Source organism: Botryllus schlosseri, chromosome 14 (genome assembly GCF_051294905.1).
Source record: "Botryllus schlosseri isolate E-star chromosome 14, Bs_hap1, whole genome shotgun sequence".
In the NCBI taxonomy this organism is placed as follows: Eukaryota; Metazoa; Chordata; class Ascidiacea; order Stolidobranchia; family Styelidae; genus Botryllus; species Botryllus schlosseri.
The window spans coordinates 21,378,778-21,397,054 of record NC_137249.1 but is presented as its reverse complement, the minus strand read 5'-3'; the positions used below and the strand labels follow the sequence as shown (position 1 = coordinate 21,397,054).

At 40.4% G+C, this 18,277-nt stretch overlaps 3 protein-coding genes across 3 annotated transcripts in view; 2 read left to right on the top strand and 1 right to left on the bottom strand.

Moving 5' to 3' along the window:
• LOC145455395 (fibronectin-like) overlaps nt 1-16,464 on the bottom strand; it is a 28,435-nt gene extending 11,971 nt beyond the window's left edge. Inside the window, exons 1-5 of the mRNA XM_080333365.1 lie at nt 16,281-16,464; nt 15,293-15,438; nt 12,667-12,816; nt 10,310-10,459; nt 10,123-10,251 (exon numbers count right to left, since the gene is read on the bottom strand). Of these exons, the coding sequence (XP_080189491.1) occupies nt 10,123-10,251; nt 10,310-10,459; nt 12,667-12,816; nt 15,293-15,438; nt 16,281-16,449 (744 nt within the window). The 5' untranslated portion in view covers nt 16,450-16,464. The remainder of the gene's footprint in view (nt 1-10,122; nt 10,252-10,309; nt 10,460-12,666; nt 12,817-15,292; nt 15,439-16,280) is intronic.
• LOC145455404 (kinesin-like protein KIF14) overlaps nt 1-18,277 on the top strand; it is a 245,977-nt gene that overhangs the window by 111,211 nt on the left and 116,489 nt on the right. The window lies entirely within an intron of this gene.
• LOC145455956 (uncharacterized) lies at nt 544-3,413 on the top strand. The gene is made up of 3 exons (XM_080333988.1): nt 544-694; nt 2,217-3,306; nt 3,377-3,413. The coding sequence occupies exons 1-3, from the start codon at nt 544-546 to the stop codon at nt 3,411-3,413; spliced, it is 1,278 nt and encodes a 425-aa protein (XP_080190114.1).

The following is an 18,277-nucleotide window of genomic DNA, read 5'->3' as shown; positions in this document are numbered from 1 at the left end:
AATGACGGAGGAGATGAAAAATTTGATCGCTTTACATTGCGTAAAGAGCAATTCTGCAATCAGTTTGCATCAGCCAGTTTCGATCAACTGATCAATGTATTGGACCAATTACACTTTTCAAAAGTACTTACCTGCATACTCTGAGGCCCTTTCATTTTCTATTTTAACTGGAAGTACTTTTGTCATGTCTTCAAAATTGCTATTTCTACTTGTAGTTAAATTGAAATTCATACCTTCTAATTGAGTGACAAGGGTACTACTTTGACCCCTCTGCCACGATGTCACATTAGGTGATGCTCGAATAATGAATAGTCCAAAATAATATTACTCTAATAGGAATTGTGCTAGTCTAATTGTTCATTTTACCCCACACTACCTAGCGCAGGGATGGGAGATTATTTCTCCCAGCAGGTCATAAGTAGGATTACCATACGTCGTCCTTAACATTCCGATTCCGACAGCCGTCGAGTGCGGACGTATCTAGATTGCAGTGATCAGTGGTAATCAAGAGAGAGACTGGAATACGCCCTTTGCCTTCGCGCAATGGCGGAAAACGACTCGGAAGACATGGTTGCTATTGAGGATACGGCAAAACGCAAACTATCTCTATCAACTGACGAAGATGAGGATACGGCAACCAAACCACCGCCGAGGAGTAGACTCTGCATGAATCAAGAACTAAATACTCGAAAAGGTATGTCCAGAAGTAACTCCACAAGCGAACATAAAGTTATCATTACTGGTACCACACGCAAAATGAAGCACTGGAATCCGATTGCAGTTCATGATGGGATTGTATCTATAGTAGGCGACTATGAGGACATCAAGGTTTTGCCATCAGGTGATATTATGATCAAATGCCACAACGAAAAGCAGGTAAAGATTCTTCTTGATACTGACGAGATAATTACTAAAGAGTCGAAAACCCGCATCCCTGTGAAAGTTTCACGCTACCTAAATAGGACACATGCTTCCAGAGCTGTTCTTAACGGCGTTCCAACTGATCTGTCTGAATATGAAGTCGTCCAAGCGTTATCAAATTATGGAGTGACATTTGCAAAACGTCTTAAGCGTAAAACAGATGATGGATACGTAGAAAGTCTCACCGTACTGCTTGGCTTTAACGTAGAATCTCCCCCAGATGCTGTAGCAATCGGCTATTTGAAATTTAAGACAAGACCATATAATCCCCCACCATTGAGATGCCACAATTGCAACCGATTCGGACACACAAAAATGAATTGCGGTTCCAAAACCACCTGTTCGAGATGTGGTGGGCGAGATCACGAATATTCAAACTGCACGCGAGATATGAAATGTGTCAACTGTTCAGGTAATCATAGTTCTGCATATAGTGGATGTCCAGCATACGAAAGAGAACGGCAGATACAGAAACTGAAAGAAAGAGAGAAAATTGATTACGAAACAGCGAGAGCCAAAGTACAAGTCGAGAGTAGACCCACTACTACCCCTGAAAGTCCTTTGTACAGCGATATAACTCGAGTGCCAAATACGGTCCAAGACCTATCCCCAAAACCGAATGCTCGGAAACCTAAACCGTCCACCTATCCAATTCCAAACGCATGCAATTTGACGCAAGCCGAAAAAAGTACTGTCCCGCCTAGCAATGGATCGCAGATCCCAGAAGACTCGATATTATCACTGATGACTTCCATCCACCCATTGGTAATGCTTGCATTCATATCTGAGATAATCAGAGTTACAATCATATCTTGCCAATCCAAAGAGGAGATAGACATATCTCATTTAATTTCATGTGCGGCGCAAAAATGGCTCGGCTTATCAATTGACAGTGAATCGCTGACATCCTTCATTAACGTTGTTAGCGATGGCAGTCAATAAAGGACTGTGTATACTACAATGGAACTGTCGCGGTATTTATCGGAAAATTCCAGAGTTCAAGCACTATTTATCAAAACTTCGGAAGCAACCAGACATTATGCTACTCCAAGAGACCCATCTAATACCCGAATACGTACCAAAATTTAATAGTTATCGTGTAATCAGACGAGACAACACAGTTCGCAGTGGAGGACTGGCAGTGATAATTAGTGATAAACTATCGTACAGAGAGATAAAACTTGATAGCCCATCGGGTGTCGAAACGTTATGCGTTAAAGTGGGAGAAATTACCATCTGTAATATTTACTGCCACCCAGATTCATCTATCACTCCAAATTACTTTGATTTCATAGGGAATCTGCGGAGTAAAGCGGTGATCTTAGGTGACCTCAACGCTCACCACTGGGCTTGGGGAGCTAACACGACGAATGGAAGAGGACTACGATTGCATGATGTTATGGACAGATTTCACTTGGTATCTTTGAATTTAACTGATCCTACCCACTTGAATATTTCTAGTAACGCAGTAACAAGATGGTCCTTGATTGACCACTCAATAGCTTCGGCAGACATCGCGTCGAAATGCTCTACGCAAGTGACGATGGATCTACTAGGCAGTGATCACACTGTCATCTTCACGCACTATAACAATCAAGTCCCGAGGACATCAGGAGAACTCCCGCTGCGATGGAATCTTAATAGAGCCGATTGGACTGAATTTGCACGATCTGCAGGTATGTCATTAGATGGCAGTGTAGTCGAAGGAGATATAAATGACGTATTTAGCGAATTTAACCAGTGTGTTATAAACGCTGCAAGCAGAGCGATACCTATGAAACGAAATCATGCAAAGAATGCGATCCGCTGGTGGAACGAAGACTGTGCACGCGCTGTAAGGAGAAAGAAAGCTGCATTTCTCAAAATGAAACACACATTCGACATTGAAGATATCATAGAATTTAAACGTCGAAGATCGGAATGCAGAAAAACGATCCTAGCTACAAAACGGGAATCTTGGAGATCATTCTGCGACTCTTTGAATCATAGATCGAACTTGAAAAAAGTATGGAATGTCGTCCACTCCATGTCTGGGAAACATACCAACTTCAAAATACCGAATTTGTCGGTGTCTGATCGCATAATCACCGACGATACCGACAAAGCAAATGTGATAGCTACTAAGTTTCAACAAGCGAGTAGTACATTGCAGTATTCGAATGCGGCTATGTTTAATAGACCTCAGCTGAATACAATACTGTTGGAAAATGCTGATAGATATGATAATCTGGAGATAAATGTCCCATTCACAATTTCAGAACTCAATGTAGCACTGGCCACTAAGAAAAACTCCTCGCCAGGTGGCGATATGATGAACTACGCCATGTTCAAGCACCTGGATCTCGATAGTAAGTGCAAAATGTTGGAGATTATTAATTTCTCTTGGTTATCAGGACAAATACCCGAGAGCTGGAAACACGCCATTATCGTACCAATACTAAAGAATTGTAAAGAGCCAAGTGATCCGAATTCTTATCGCCCAATCGCACTAACAAGTCATTTCTGCAAGGTCGTGGAAACTATGATATCTAGTCGACTATCCTGGCATCTCGAAAGTAAGAAACTTCTTGATACATCACAATGCGGCTTTCGCCGCGGTAGACGTGCACTTGATCATGTTTTGGGTTTGCATGACTCCGTCAACAAAGCAATACACAACGGGCGATCAGCGGTTGCAGTATTCCTTGATATCAAAAAAGCATACGATACCGTGTGGAGAGGAGCGGTTATCCACAAATTGTCAAACCTGGGCGTCAAGGGTAAAATGTTGCATTGGTTGCAAAATTTCTTGAATGATCGAACATTTCAAGTACGCATTGGTGCAGCTTTGTCCGACAAATTAGAATTGCAAAATGGTATTCAACAGGGGAGCGTTTTGAGCCCTCTTCTCTTCACAATAATGACTAACGATCTTCCGCAGATGGTGTCCGCGAATATTGGATTATTTGCTGATGATATTGCTATATGGGAATCGGGGATGGATATTGAAAAGATTTCCTCTGAACTACAAACGGCACTAGGCGCAATAAGTCGATGGTGCGATACTTGGGGATTTACCATCTCCAAGGAAAAAACAGTGGCTTTGCTTTTCACGAGAAAACGAAAAATAGTTTATCCTGATCTATTTTTAGGAAACAACAAGATTTCCTATGAACGCACATACAAGTACCTGGGAGTTATTTTTGACGGACGACTCAACTACAAATCTCATATTGACTATATATCAGGCAAATGCAACAAACGCATGAACCTTCTCAAACTATTAACAGGGACGGATTGGGGCGCATCAACTCACACTCTACTAATACTCTACAGGACACTGATTAGATCTGTAATTGATTACGGAATGGAGGCATACTTCTTCGCTCCGCAGACGTATCTGAAAAAGATCAAGACAATCAGCAACAAGGCATTACGACTGTGCAGTGGGGGTATGGTGAGTACGCCTATATGTGCAATTGAGGCAACCTGCAATGAAATGCCACTCGAGGTAAGGCACCTGTATCTGTGCCTAAAATACCGATTGAATCTATTACACCAACGAGATCATCCAAACCACGGCTTGACAGAGAACAGCTGGGAAGATATGTACACGCTATTGAATAACCGATTCAGAACTTTCAATTCCTTTACTAGAAGCTCGACACTCGACCAAAATGCGACCATCCGAGGAAACGAGACGTTATTAATTGCCCCTTGGACTATTCATCTTCCCGTAATTGATTCAACCCTGTCGAGATCGTTATCCCGCGAGTCACCTTGCGACATGATAGCCATCGAAGTCGGGGAGTTTCTAGATGCTTCCTACACTAACTCAGTGACTATATTCACAGATGGGTCGAAGACCACGAATGGATCCGGATACTCGGTATATGTGCCAAGTATTGACCTGAGAATTGCTCACGCTGCTCACCGCAATTTCTCGTCATTCACAGCAGAATTATGTGCCATTAAATGTGCCTTGAATTGGATAGACCAAAACAACATTACTGACTCCATCATTTTAACAGATTGCCTAAGTGCTCTGCAATCCGTACACAATTTCCGTTCAGCTCGACACTTCATAATCAATGAAATCGTGGAAATAGGACATCGCTTGAAGAATAGAAGCATGTCAACTACAATTGCGTGGATACCCGGACATTCCGGCGTCAGAGGCAACGAAATTGCAGATCGACTTGCAAGAGAAGCCGCAAACATCGCAAATGAAACCACGACCTACGATTTACCACTAACAGACGCGACAACGTTAATGTTCCGCCATTGCAAGTCGATCTGGAATGGACAATACCAAAGTACTGACCAGGGAGCAACGTATCGACAATACCAGCCTACAATCGACACGACAATTCCAAGACAAGCATCGAGGAAAAATGAGTCCACGTTATTCCGGTTACGAACGGGACACTGCGGATTGAATGGACATCTCCACAGAATAGGGGTGTCTGCGACACCTTTGTGTGCCCATTGTGGAGTCATCGAAGACGTGCGCCATTTTTTGATGGATTGTCCGACACTAGAACAACGCAGACAAATACTAAGAAACCGTGCGCATCGAAAGAGAATACCATTCGACTTGGAAAACTTATTGACAGACACCAATATATTACAACACGTAATCGATTTTGTAACATCATCGGGACGCCGTATATAATTATTTACGTTTGACTCCTGACTGAGAGTTTCATGTACTGTATTTGCAAGTTAGCTTGTGCTAGTGATGGAATTTTTTGTCACGTGGTGCAAAAGACCATGCTGTTATAAGCACCATAACATGCTTTTATTAATAAATAATAATAATAATAACGTCGTCCTTAAAGAGGATGTGTCTTTTTTTTTTCAATAAATTGAAAGTGTCCACGGAGGACGCCTAAATGTCCATTTTTTTGAAAATTTGTGCTTTAAAAAACTGGACTCCGATGCAGCGAACGCTAGAGTTGGCAAGAATATCAACGAAAAATACAGCGATACGGGTTTTTGGGAGCATAGATAGGAAAGATGACCTTTTTTCAGTCAATACCTCAGAAATGGGGTAAAAGCGGATAATTTGGGCAAAGATTACCCTTTTTACTATTGGTCGATAAATTTTCAAAATCACCAGTTTTATTTTCCAGGTACTTGAGCTTTTATAATTTTTGAAAAGTTTCCTCTTTTTCGAATCTCGAAATATGGTTACTCTAGACCAGAGGTCTCAAACACGCAGCCCGCGAGACCAATTTGTGCGGCCCGCGACGGCATTTTGGATTTCGAAGTATTCGACTATATTTAACTACCATTTTTTTTTTAATTTGAGAACTTAAAATTCGCTGAAAAACTACTCCAGAAGCCTGAAACTACTCATCAAACTTCACTATTACATAACTTTCAAAAGTTACGACACAGTAGAAGGTTAAGTATTAAGTGACATCACTTGTTTATTATGGTTAAACATGGCCCATTGATGATTTCTACTGAAAATTGTGATTTGGACTTGGGCGCGACCTTTTGTAGAATCACCCGGACTTAATCGGTGATATAATAAAAATGACTCTAGCTAAGTCGAGTCAAAAGGTACAATCAGAGAAGGACCTTTGTGACGCGGAACGCCGTGACTAGGTACAAACACGGACGCAACAAACTATGAAACTGGTATGGAAAGTAGCAAAATATCAAAAGGTCGTAGCTTAAGTTTCGTAGCTTTTTAGATATCTAAGCAGGTCGGTATGGCAACAATTGGCATTATGTTGCCCTCTTGATGTATAGTGGGTTACATCCTGTGTCATCTTGGGTATCTTTATCCATGTTATTATCGGCAATGAAATGTAGCGAGTGTATAATAGTCGTAACCTATAATTCACAGCTGTATCATAAATGGATTCTTCGGCGATCGAACACTTCCATTGCTATTGCACAGTAATCAGTAGATTCAAGTTTTTATTGATCCGTTCAAATATTCGAAGGTAATAACGCTGATTTAATTTGACTTTGGTAATGATGTGACCAATAGCCTATTTATCAGGCGTATACCCGAAACCCGGTTTTGGCTGTACTGCTCCAATGCTCGGTATCAAATCAATCTTTGTAAAATTCTAAAATTCTACCTATAATTGCGGCACGTCAAATGTCCGCTAGCTGCAAAATTATAACGCGACAGCTTTTACGATGTCCCCATATTTGTTCTCTCGCATGGTGTCTACAACTAATTATTTTGACAAACTATGCCAAGTACAGCAACAATCTTATTTACATATCTAAAAATGTTATCTTTTTCGTGCCAGGCGTGAATTCACAATAGTAATTCACATTTTTACGAGATGTGTGGAATGCCGGTCTGCAAGGTCCCGTCAAACAAGGCCTACTTGGAAATACATTGAATTCTCCGATCATTGGTGCTGCGGCCCGCGGAGCCATAGAAAGTAGGAAATTGGCCCGCGAGCACATTTGCGTTTGAGACCTCTGCTCTAGTCAAATGTGAACCAGAAAATACACTGGCAGGCTTGGATAGCAGGTCAGCATCAGCCGAGTGTGTATTTATCAGGGCTGTGGAGTCGGAGTCGGAGTCGGTGGAGTCGGAGTCGGAGTCGGGGTAATTTTCGCTTGATGGAGTCGGAGTCGGAGTCGTGAAAACTGTAATAGCTGGAGTCGGAGTCGGAGTCGGAGTCGGTGGGAAAATACTGACTGGAGTCGGAGTCGGAGTTTGTGAGAATGACTATGATTTCGACTCCGACTCCGACTCCAACTTCTCTATCATGAAAACATTTGCTTTCAAAGAATTTTCAATATAATTTTTATGTACCACCAATCACTGTTATTATTAACCATACAGATCAGGTGCGGCCAGCCCGTGGCACGCAGGCCAAATTTGGCACACGAGAATGTTAGGTGTGGCCTGCGAGGTAATTCTCGAAATTATTTATGACATCAGGTACAATTGCAAGGCCAACGAAAATTTGGTTAGCATGACCGAGAAATTTGATGATGACTAAAACAACAGTTCTGAGGCATTGACGTATCCAGGGGTCAGCCACATTTATCCCAGATCTTCGTATATGACCATGAAGTAGAATATTTCATAGCAGATTTATTTGACTTGAAATTTTTCTCGGAACTTCGTATGATTCATTGTCACTAGATTTCTTGCATTCAGTATTTTAGCCCCCTTTTGAAAATTATAAATACATATTCTTCACAGAATTGAGTCTAACTATATATTCGCAATTAGGAGATACGGCTTCGCTTGTGCACTCGCAGCGAGATCGTCGACAAAACATTTGCAAAAAATGATAGAGGCATGTTCACTAATACCGTCGATTTTGCTATGTCTAAACTTCGAATAATCCTGTCCTTGCTAAATGAGCCCAGTGGTATACAGATGCGACCCCCAATGTATGTTAGCGACATATTTATTGATATAGCTATAGCCTAATTCAGTCGTTATCTTGCAAAAAAATTTCGCGCTTCGCGCGACCTCGGCCTGATTACGCACTGCACAATTGGATGACATAATGTTATCAATTTTAGAGCGTAGTAATATAAGTCTTGTTTGCAATGTTTCATAATTCGGTTCGCTCCCATCGACGACTAAAAAAAGGTTATCAACAATCCCGTTGCCCGCGCAATGGCTCGTAAATCTATGGTGTCCCTTTCGCCGAAAAAGTTGCCCACCCCTGATATAGATAAAAGACATTACTTGCAAATTACAACTCAGTTGCAGAGGGGAAGAAAATCGCAAGATGCATTTTCGCGATGCAGTCAAAATTGATGCATTTTTTGGAATTATAACATGATACTGTGACAGAGAAAATGCATGGGCTGGTTTTGTAAAATTGTAAAAATATGTAAATATGACCAAACGATGCTTCCCATTTGACAAAATTAAAAATATTTGTAGTGTAGCTTAGCTGTTTGGGTCGAACAAATGATTAAGAAAGACTGCAAGTCCCAATCCTTGAATACTTGATTAAGTACATGTAGAATAGACATAGGCTATGGTCTTTGACTACTTAACTAAATTCCATTTATGACCAATGTCTATTACTAGTAGTAAGAGTGTTTGCGCTTGTAATCAGGATAGTGTGTAATGACAAAATTAGCAAGTTCAATTTCTTTATCAGTTGCTGAGTCATACACAAGACCTACACTTGGATTTTTTATCTACATTTTTATTATACAGGATTGGATATCTGCCATATTTGAATGATTCATACATTTCAGGATATTAGAGAGTCCATGTTATAAAAACTTGAATAAGGAAGGATATTTAGCAAATCTTTATTTCATGTTAATTGCATAGTGGATAATTCGAGCTGTGCCACAATGAAACAATTCAGCATGCCACAGTTAATCATATGTTTGCATATGTTTAATGGTTGTATGATAGTCATTCAACCGACAATGTGGCATATAATTTTCGAGGTAAATTGGTAATAATGCTGGAGTCGGAGTCGGAGTCGGGAGTCGGAGTCGGTACGTTTAAAGACCCAGGAGTCGGAGTCGGAGTCGGAGTCGGTACGTTTAAAGACTCAGGAGTCGGAGTCGGAGTCGGAGTCGGTATATTGAAAATGTGTGGAGTCGGAGTCGGAGCCGGAGTCGGTGGTAAAATTTACCGACTCCACAGCCCTGGTATTTATTACATGATTTTTCTCATAATGCAGACACAAATTATATTCCTTAAACATGGAGACGTGGCCGGTACTCGCCATAAACTAAAAAGGCCGGTTCACGGCTGACTTCGGTAAAAAAATATATAGTGCTCCAAATCGTGTTGAAATGTCGGCATTCACCCTTATCTTCCATTGCTTGACATAACATCGTTTGATAGTGGATTACATTACATTACCTTACAAATTCGGATTAGGAAACGTATGACGTAACAGTTTAATGCACACACCTGGCAAAAAACAAGATTTGGATTTGAATATGGAAACAGTAACTTATAACTTTATTTGTTACGGCATATTTTGCTATATGGTATTGGCTTTATTTTGAACCCGGATTCAAAGTAAACGCATGTTCGGATCAGTTTACGCAGTAGATTTTATCCACACATTAACAGTAAGAAATATATATTATTCTAGTTTAAATTTCAAGGAACTTTTCGCAGGCCGGTCACAATTGAGCGCCGCACAATGCCCAGGTCTGACCTAGTGGCTGAGGGTTGGAATACACACATGACTCGAGGAGCTAGGTGACGTAGATTATAACATTGATGAAATAGCCTACCTGCTGCTCAAAGTAATGTTCCAGTGGTGCGGAATGTCTGTCGCCAGCGTATGCAGTGATACGGACAAAATACTCATTACCCTCGCGGAGATCAGTCAAAGTAACAGTTGGTTCGCGAACCTCCTCCCTCTGAAATGCGTCACATGTCATCATCCGTAAAGCATGGCGAAATTTCAATGATACTTACAAAATAATCCCCAAACGCGCGAGTTGTCGGATAGTAGACAATAGTATATCTGGTGATTGCGTAACGTCCGGGAGATCGCCACGTCAGTACTGCCGTCTGCGGACCGGTGATATCAACGTTCAAGCCTCTCGGGGCAGGTATTTCTTGGATCTGAAAAGATTTTGAGGTCATTAAGGCAATTGAAGAACATTGCCGAGCGTGCCATTGCTTTTTAGAAGCAATGTAAAAACAATGTGGTAAAATATAGCAAGTTTCAATTGGATAGTTTTTCGGACTTTTGATATATTCAACGCATACAATCACTGACATGTTTGACCAGCGTCTAGTGATGGTCTTAGTAGTCACCGATTCTATTCAGGTAATGATGGAATGTAGAACTACCGTTGTGTAGCAGCAGGAGCATTGTTCAACACCGTCAAGAGCTAGAACAGTGGTTCGCAAGCTTTAACTGTCCCAAAACCAAAAATCTTCCAAATTACACATCTAGTAGACAAGTAGAGCATTAACAACCATGTTAAAATGACCATTAAAATGTGATTTTCATACAAAACAAGATGATTATGAGCATTTACGGCAGTGGTTCTCAACATTTTTGTCTTCCCGGACCTCTTTTGAACCGTCACGGACCCCCGCGGACCCCCTCACTATCAACTTTTCCTTCAAAATTAGCTCAATTATCGTACATACGTCATCTGTCTTGTGCAAATATTAATTGTAGGCTAGTGATGAACAGGCACAAAAAGACTTTTCTTGAAAGTAACACCGCACTATACGTACAAATAGGGTAGACTTATATTATTTCAAAGTGAATTTTACAGCTGTATTTATTGTCTTGGAAATGCGTGTCTTCGATTTGATATGAACGAGAGCCGAAAATCCATTCCACAAAGATAGGTGGTGGCGAATGTAATATTAACGCGTCACGCTTCCGGCGACAGCTTTTGGTGTGAGTTTTTAAAGAACATATCACGTCCAACCAAGTAATTTCTATCTAGCATCTCATCTTGAAGTTATTTAGTGGTTATATCACAGGAGAAAATGGATTTCGTGGCGTGTTTTCAATTACTTCGTTGGAACGGATTAGGAATCAATTCAGAAATTTCTATGTCTAACGATTACCTACTAATTTGCTGAGACTGGCAACTACAAATCCAAGATGTTTTGCTAACATTTTGAAGTCGCCCTGTTGCACCTTGCTATCTCCAACATTCAATCCTTCCACAAACCCCAACAAAACAACTCTAAGCAGGAATAAGTTTGCATTGTCAGGCAATTGGCAATTTGACAATTAAAATGAGTTTGCACAGTCGGATATTTCCTCTCAGACGACTATTTTATTGATGTGAGTGCTAAAGTTTTAGCCATTATGAAGCGAAAATGACTCATGCTTTCTCTAATTGAAAAAATACAAATTAGGTTATCAATAATTTTACAATTTTAGAGGTTTCGTGAGCCCCCGGTTGACAACCACTGGTTTACGGCACATCAATGTGACTTTTGTTGTATTAGTTGGATTGAAGTCTTGACCTTCGATGAACACCTGAGACTTGCTCAACAAAGCCTTGGGCTTCCTATGAATTTCGTGTGAAACCACTACTGTAGAAGTACAGATGTGTCTCCAGAGAAATTGTATTGGCTCAGCCTCGTCGATATTTATCAGCTTGCCCTATCGCGTCATCGATCCTACAAGTTAGATGGTCGTCAGTGCTGTTGGCCAGAGGAGTTCACATCTTGGTGAAAATGCTGAAAGGTTAAGTTTCCTGAACTGCGAGTAGGCCTGTGCCTGTGCGAATGGAAATACAAGTGTTTTACTCAGCTGTAGTTGGGCTAAATAGTAGATGAATGAAGTTTCCATGGGATATGTCACTAAATAGAAGTTCTAGTACGGTGGTTCTTAACCGGGATCGTCACGAACCCCAGGGGTTAACTGAGCCAGTCTCAGTGGTTTGCTGGAAGTAAAGACATACACCTGACTGGTTCAGCAGAAAGCACATTGTTTTGAGGTAAATTTTCCTTATAATTTTTTGTTTTGCGTGCAAATCATGTTTTCAACTGGTTATGTTCTGTTATCAATGTTGTCGATGCCTAGATTATTGTGTACACCAGTGTTTTATAGCAATGCATTAGATGAGATGTGTGATGTGGTAGAAATATGGGGTACACCGAGGGCATGCAGATCAGCATAAGGGTTCTTGTGGTGAGTAAAGGTTTAGAACCACTGTCCTAGTAACATTTTGATATCGGCAGAAAATACAAGTGAATTGAAAAAAAAGGAATTAACATTGACAATATCGGTATAAGTTAAAACCCCTGCTACTACTCAAGCTCTATGTGTGTGTGTGTGACATTCGACTCACTGCAGTAACAGGTATGCTGGCTTCTCCTTGCTTTAATGCAGTTGGCAAATCATATTCGACACTACAAGTGTACGTTCCCACGTCCGAGTCTTGAAATTCTTTTATCACCAGTTGCCGTTCATTCCGTATGGTGACACGTTCAGAAGGGCGCTGCATAAAAAAATTCTCCATAACAAATGCCCTTCTGTACCAATTCGTATAGAACACCTACGCATATTCATAGTAGATAGCAGCAAGACGGATAACTGTGCTATCGGAGTTAGTCAAAGTGACGTACAATTTGATTCTAAGCAATTTTGAGCAAAAGTGATCTCAACTTACATTCTACTGCAAAAATCCAAATTGTAAAAATTTGGCAGTTGTGCCTAAAACAGACTTCGAGAGGAGGTAGCCGGATTGTAATGACTCGAGTCGTGATTTTTTGATGAGTCTACTTGTCTCACACAATTGAAAAAATGAATGGACTTGTGCATGACTCGAACTAAGTCATATGACTCTAGACCAGAGGTCTCAAACTCAAATGTGCTCGCGGGCAAATTTCCTACTTTTTGATGGCGCCGCGGGCCACAGCACCAGTACTAGGGGAATTCAATGTATTTCAAAGTAGGCCTTATTTTCGGGTTTCAGGCATAGGCCTACTCCTGATAACTAGGCTTTATTGATCATGTCATTACCCAAGTCAAATAGATTCAGCGTTTGATTTTACCTTCGAATGTTGGAACAGATCAATAACAACTTGAACATAATGGATACTGTAGCATAAAAATTGAGATGTGCAATCACCGAAGAATCCCTTGGTGCTACAGCTGTGAAGCGTGAGCTGCGACTAGTTAATACTCGCCACAATTAATTGGCGATAATAACATATATAAAGATATCCAAGATGACACATGATGTAACCAACTATACATCAAAGGGGCAACATAATGTCAATAGCGGTTACCATACCTAACTGCTTAGATATCTAAATAAGCTATGCAACGCGAGCTACGACCTTTTGATATTTTACTATTTTTCATACCAGTTTGATAGTTTGTTCATAGTGTCCTATATGGTGTGGACACAAGCAAATCTCACGGCTCAGTGAAATTGGTCTACCTCACACTTTCCATTTGGTCAAAGGCATTTTGACGGTAATTTTTGACAGGCTTGCGCAGCATTAAATTTGATAAAACGGGTATCAATGGAAAGCTACCACAGTACTGATTGCGAAAATATCAATTTTATTCTGTTTGTGGTCCTGGAACTCCTTAAAATAGGCCTCGAATGATGCATTGTAAGTGAGTTTGGTATTGTGACGCAACCATGCCGTCTGAGCAGCTCAGGAGCAAATGCGCACGAGAGGGAGAGTGTGAATGCTCAATCGCTTGCGCAAAAATGGCCAAAACACTTGCAGCTTGCGGTGATCCTCACCGGCTTCCAGACGTCATTGCTGCGTCACCATACCAAACTCACTTACAATGCAACATTCGAGGTTTATTTAGTGGGGTTCCAGGAACACGAGCCGGATAAATTTATTTTTTTCGTAATCAGTATCACGGCAGCTTTCGATTGATACCCGTTTTATCAAATTTCATACTCGGCAAGCCGTTCAAATTACCGTCAAATTGCCTTTGACCAAATGGAAAGTGTGACGTACACCAATTTCACTGAGACGTGAGATTTGCTTGTGTCCACACCATATATAACACCATGGTTTGTTGCGAGCATGGTTGTACCTAGTCATGGCATTCCGAGTCAAAAAAGTCATTCTCTGATTGTAACATTTGACCCGACGAGCACGAGTATGAGTAATTCTACAGAAGGTCGCGTCCAAGTCCAAATCACAATTTTCACTCACGAATCATCAACGGGTCATGTTTTACCATCATAAACAAGTAATTTCACGTAATATAGTTGATCTTCCGCTGCGTGGTAACTTTTGAAAGTGATGTATTAGAGAAGTTTGATGAGTAGTTTCAGGCTTCTGAAGTAGTTTTAGAGCGAATTTCAAGTTCTCAAATTAAAAATAAATTGTTAGTTAAATATTGTCGAATACTTCGAAATCCAAAATGCCGTCGCGGGCCGCGTGTTTGAGACCTCTGCTCTAGACTAGGACGACAAAGACAGATATTTCATTGTAACTTCGAAGAATAGTAAACTCACCACAATATTGGTATTTGTTCTATCAGTCCTGATAGTTACTAGGAAAATAGGGCCAGAGTGTGAGAAAAATTGCTATATTATGAATGCCAGCCATTCTATATCACTCGAGCAAAGTTGAAGAAAGTGGATTTATCTGGATTGAACTGAAAACCGAACAGTGAACATAATGACTTGGACTCAGACTCGAGTCCCAACACAATGCCTCGGACTCAACCCTCTACTCGCTGACTTGGACACGAACTTCACTCGGTGGTGAATTGAAAATGACTCGACTTGACTCGAGTCAAAACTATAAAAGTGAGATTGACTTGTGACTCGGAACCTTTTGACTTGGTTGCAACCCAGGGAAGCAAGCAAAACCTACTCGAGTACTCCCAAAATGAAAGAAAACTAGAACTCCTTTGTCATCGACCAACACTGTCTGCAATAGATCGACGTGGTGAAGATATGAAAATAAATGAGAAAGAATGCAAAATGTTACCGTTTGTGAAATAGGGGTGCCGTTTTTCTTCCAGACGACGCTCAAAGTTCCGTCAGGGAAGGTTTGGTACAGACAATTTAAAAGAACCCTGTGCCCGATCCGAAACGGAGCCATCGGTAATGTCACGATATTGACCGGGATCGTCTCTGCGAAATAAGTTTGAGTCATATTCAACATATTGTATGCTCACTAATAAAATATGATTGAATAATACATTCATGTTGAAATAAACCCGTGAATTTTTGGCTGACATTTGCCCGGGGTAATCGTCAGCATCTAGTAGTGAATTGAAAAGAACATTGTATATCAACAGTCGTATCACCAGATATGACGACACCAGCATAAGAATTAGGGTTTAAGGTCAATTTCGGATTACGGTATAAACAGAATTCTTCTGTTGGCACAAATTAGGTGGACGAATTTCAATAAAATGCGACTCCAAGGAACATGAATGGAAAAATGAACAACCCCTCCACGACGCAAAATATGTCATCTCGGTAAGATATTCTTTTTCTAATGATATTCCATTCATTGAGTATGGAATTTGCAGGACCACCGGGCAAGAGATTAAAGGTACAACGTTCATTAAATGCGATGAAAGTGCCCATAAGGGAAATCAATATTTTCCTTTAGATCAGCTGATGAGAATTCAATTAAACTTTGAATTCATTGGTGGACACTTGGACAGGTAATAAACATCAAGTATCCTGAAAATTGTCTTCCTGCTGTCACGCCATCAATCTTCAGCAGAAGGGTGAATGATCAGCAGTGTAATTGCTCTCAGATATGAAGTGAATTACATCCAAGTACATAAATTAAATTACCACACCACACTGGTGCAGTAAATTACCGTCCTATGAAGCACAAGGACAGAGACTTTTATTTCTCTGAGGGCCATAAACTACCATCCAAAGAGCCATAATTTCCCGGCCCTTGAACTAGAACCATATTTTAATCATATCGTAAAAATGGTAAAACTGGTGCTTACCGATGATTTTGTCAAAAAATGAATCGCCTCGTGATGGAGGAAGGCTTTGGACTGTAGTCAACACTACTGGAGCTGTTGTAGGGGTGTCGGGAGAGATATACCGTACTGAAATCGGTGATTCGGCATCTCCTGATCTGTAAAAATATAGATTGATAAAAATAGATACCATTTTAATGAAGTAGGCAATCATAGTCTGAATAGTCACTCATGCTCAGTAGTGAAGTAGGCTTGTACTTTTATGAGAGAAATTGTCATAAAACCTGTTTGACATTGTCCCTGTATAATGGTAACTAAATTTACATTAGAAATTGCACCTATTTAAAACACCGATCCCGATAATCTGCCAAAGGCATGTGACACATTGATGAAGTCTGTTTTCTGAAACTGCTTACTTATGTACCTGTCTTTTTATTTTCTATCTCCATATGACGTAGTTTTGACAGGTCTTCGAAATTGCTACTTCCACCAGTAACTGAGTAGAAATTTGGGCCATACTTACACTTCTACTGGATTAGCAACACTGACAACTTTGACCGCTATGAAATTACTATTACTATCAGCAATTTTCAATTATAATACATTCTACTGTATTCTTGCCCAATTGCATCATAAATGTTAGGATATTGATAAATCTAGGCTTTAAAGTTTTATAATGTTGCCATATAGGGGGTTGAAAAGTCGCTAATGCTACTCAAGTACAGTTAGCAGTTTAAGATTTCCTTCCAAGACATGCCAAATCTACTTCAAGTGGAAGTTAAAAGATTGATGGTTCAAAAAGTATACCAGCTCGGGCAGCAAGAAATATGGGACGTTAATATTTTTTGGAAATGGGTCCTTGAAAATTGAGATATCAATGGATAGATACGATCAACTTAAAACCCATGTCAAGACGCTTAACCCTTACGAGGTGGGCGTATCATATATGATATGGCATGTCTCCGACACCGATTTCTCCATGTTGACACGCCCTAGACACCGGGTACTACGTATTTTGAAAAGCTGAGACTTTTCCGATGTATTTGGTACCTTACTCAAAAATTTTGGTTTGTAAAAATAAACAAAAAATTAAAAATAAAATAAAATATGGTTATCACCTAAAACTTCCGGATATTTTCCGAGTGGGAAATATTGTCGGAAAATCTGCCAGAACATCAGAAGTCGACATGTACGGTTTTCTGTGTAAATTTTCACCGTTTCAAACATCAAAACGTTTCCTGGAGAGTTTTCTGAGGGGGATCTGTAAATTTTGGTCACGCTTCCGTGATTTTCAAGACCTAGGTCAAGTTCAAGTGCAAATTCAGTCGGCATATGAGTCATAAACAGGTTTACTATGCCTGCAAATGATTGGATATGACAAAAGAAAGCATATCGCGTTGTTTTATGCCATAAAACCAAACTGTAGGGGCCGATTGAGTCTTGATCATGAACTTGACCTTGATGACCACTCACTGACCACGCCCATTTGTAAATTTTATATGTATTTTCCATTTTTCGATATCTGACGAACCGCGCGGTTTAAAACCATGGTTGACGGCTTGTTTGAAACCAGGCAACAGTGACTACGCACTGAAGCATCACATTCCTCTCTCTGACGCCATCCTGAGGGTCAGCCTTGAAAATTGAGAGAAAGAGAGATTTTTTTGGGGGAAAAGCTTGTTTATTTTAACTTATTAAAAAACCTCAGACATGTCATGGGGTGTCGATCAAGGGTGGAATCGGTAGAGGGCTATACTCCGCCCACTTTTAAACTGGAACGACCCAGATTCCTGACCTGGTGGGGTCACAGTGAGAATTTGAAAAGGGAAGGTCAATTCTGCAAAATATGGCCACACCTCGTAAGGGTTAATGTCTACTTGACAGTGAAAGTGACTATTGTATCCTCCCATTTTAAATTCATTCATAAAAATGAGACAAACGTGTACACACTAGAATTGTTGGGCTATTTTGACAAAATTTCAAATGTTCGACACATTACGACTTCGGAAATTGTTGTAACT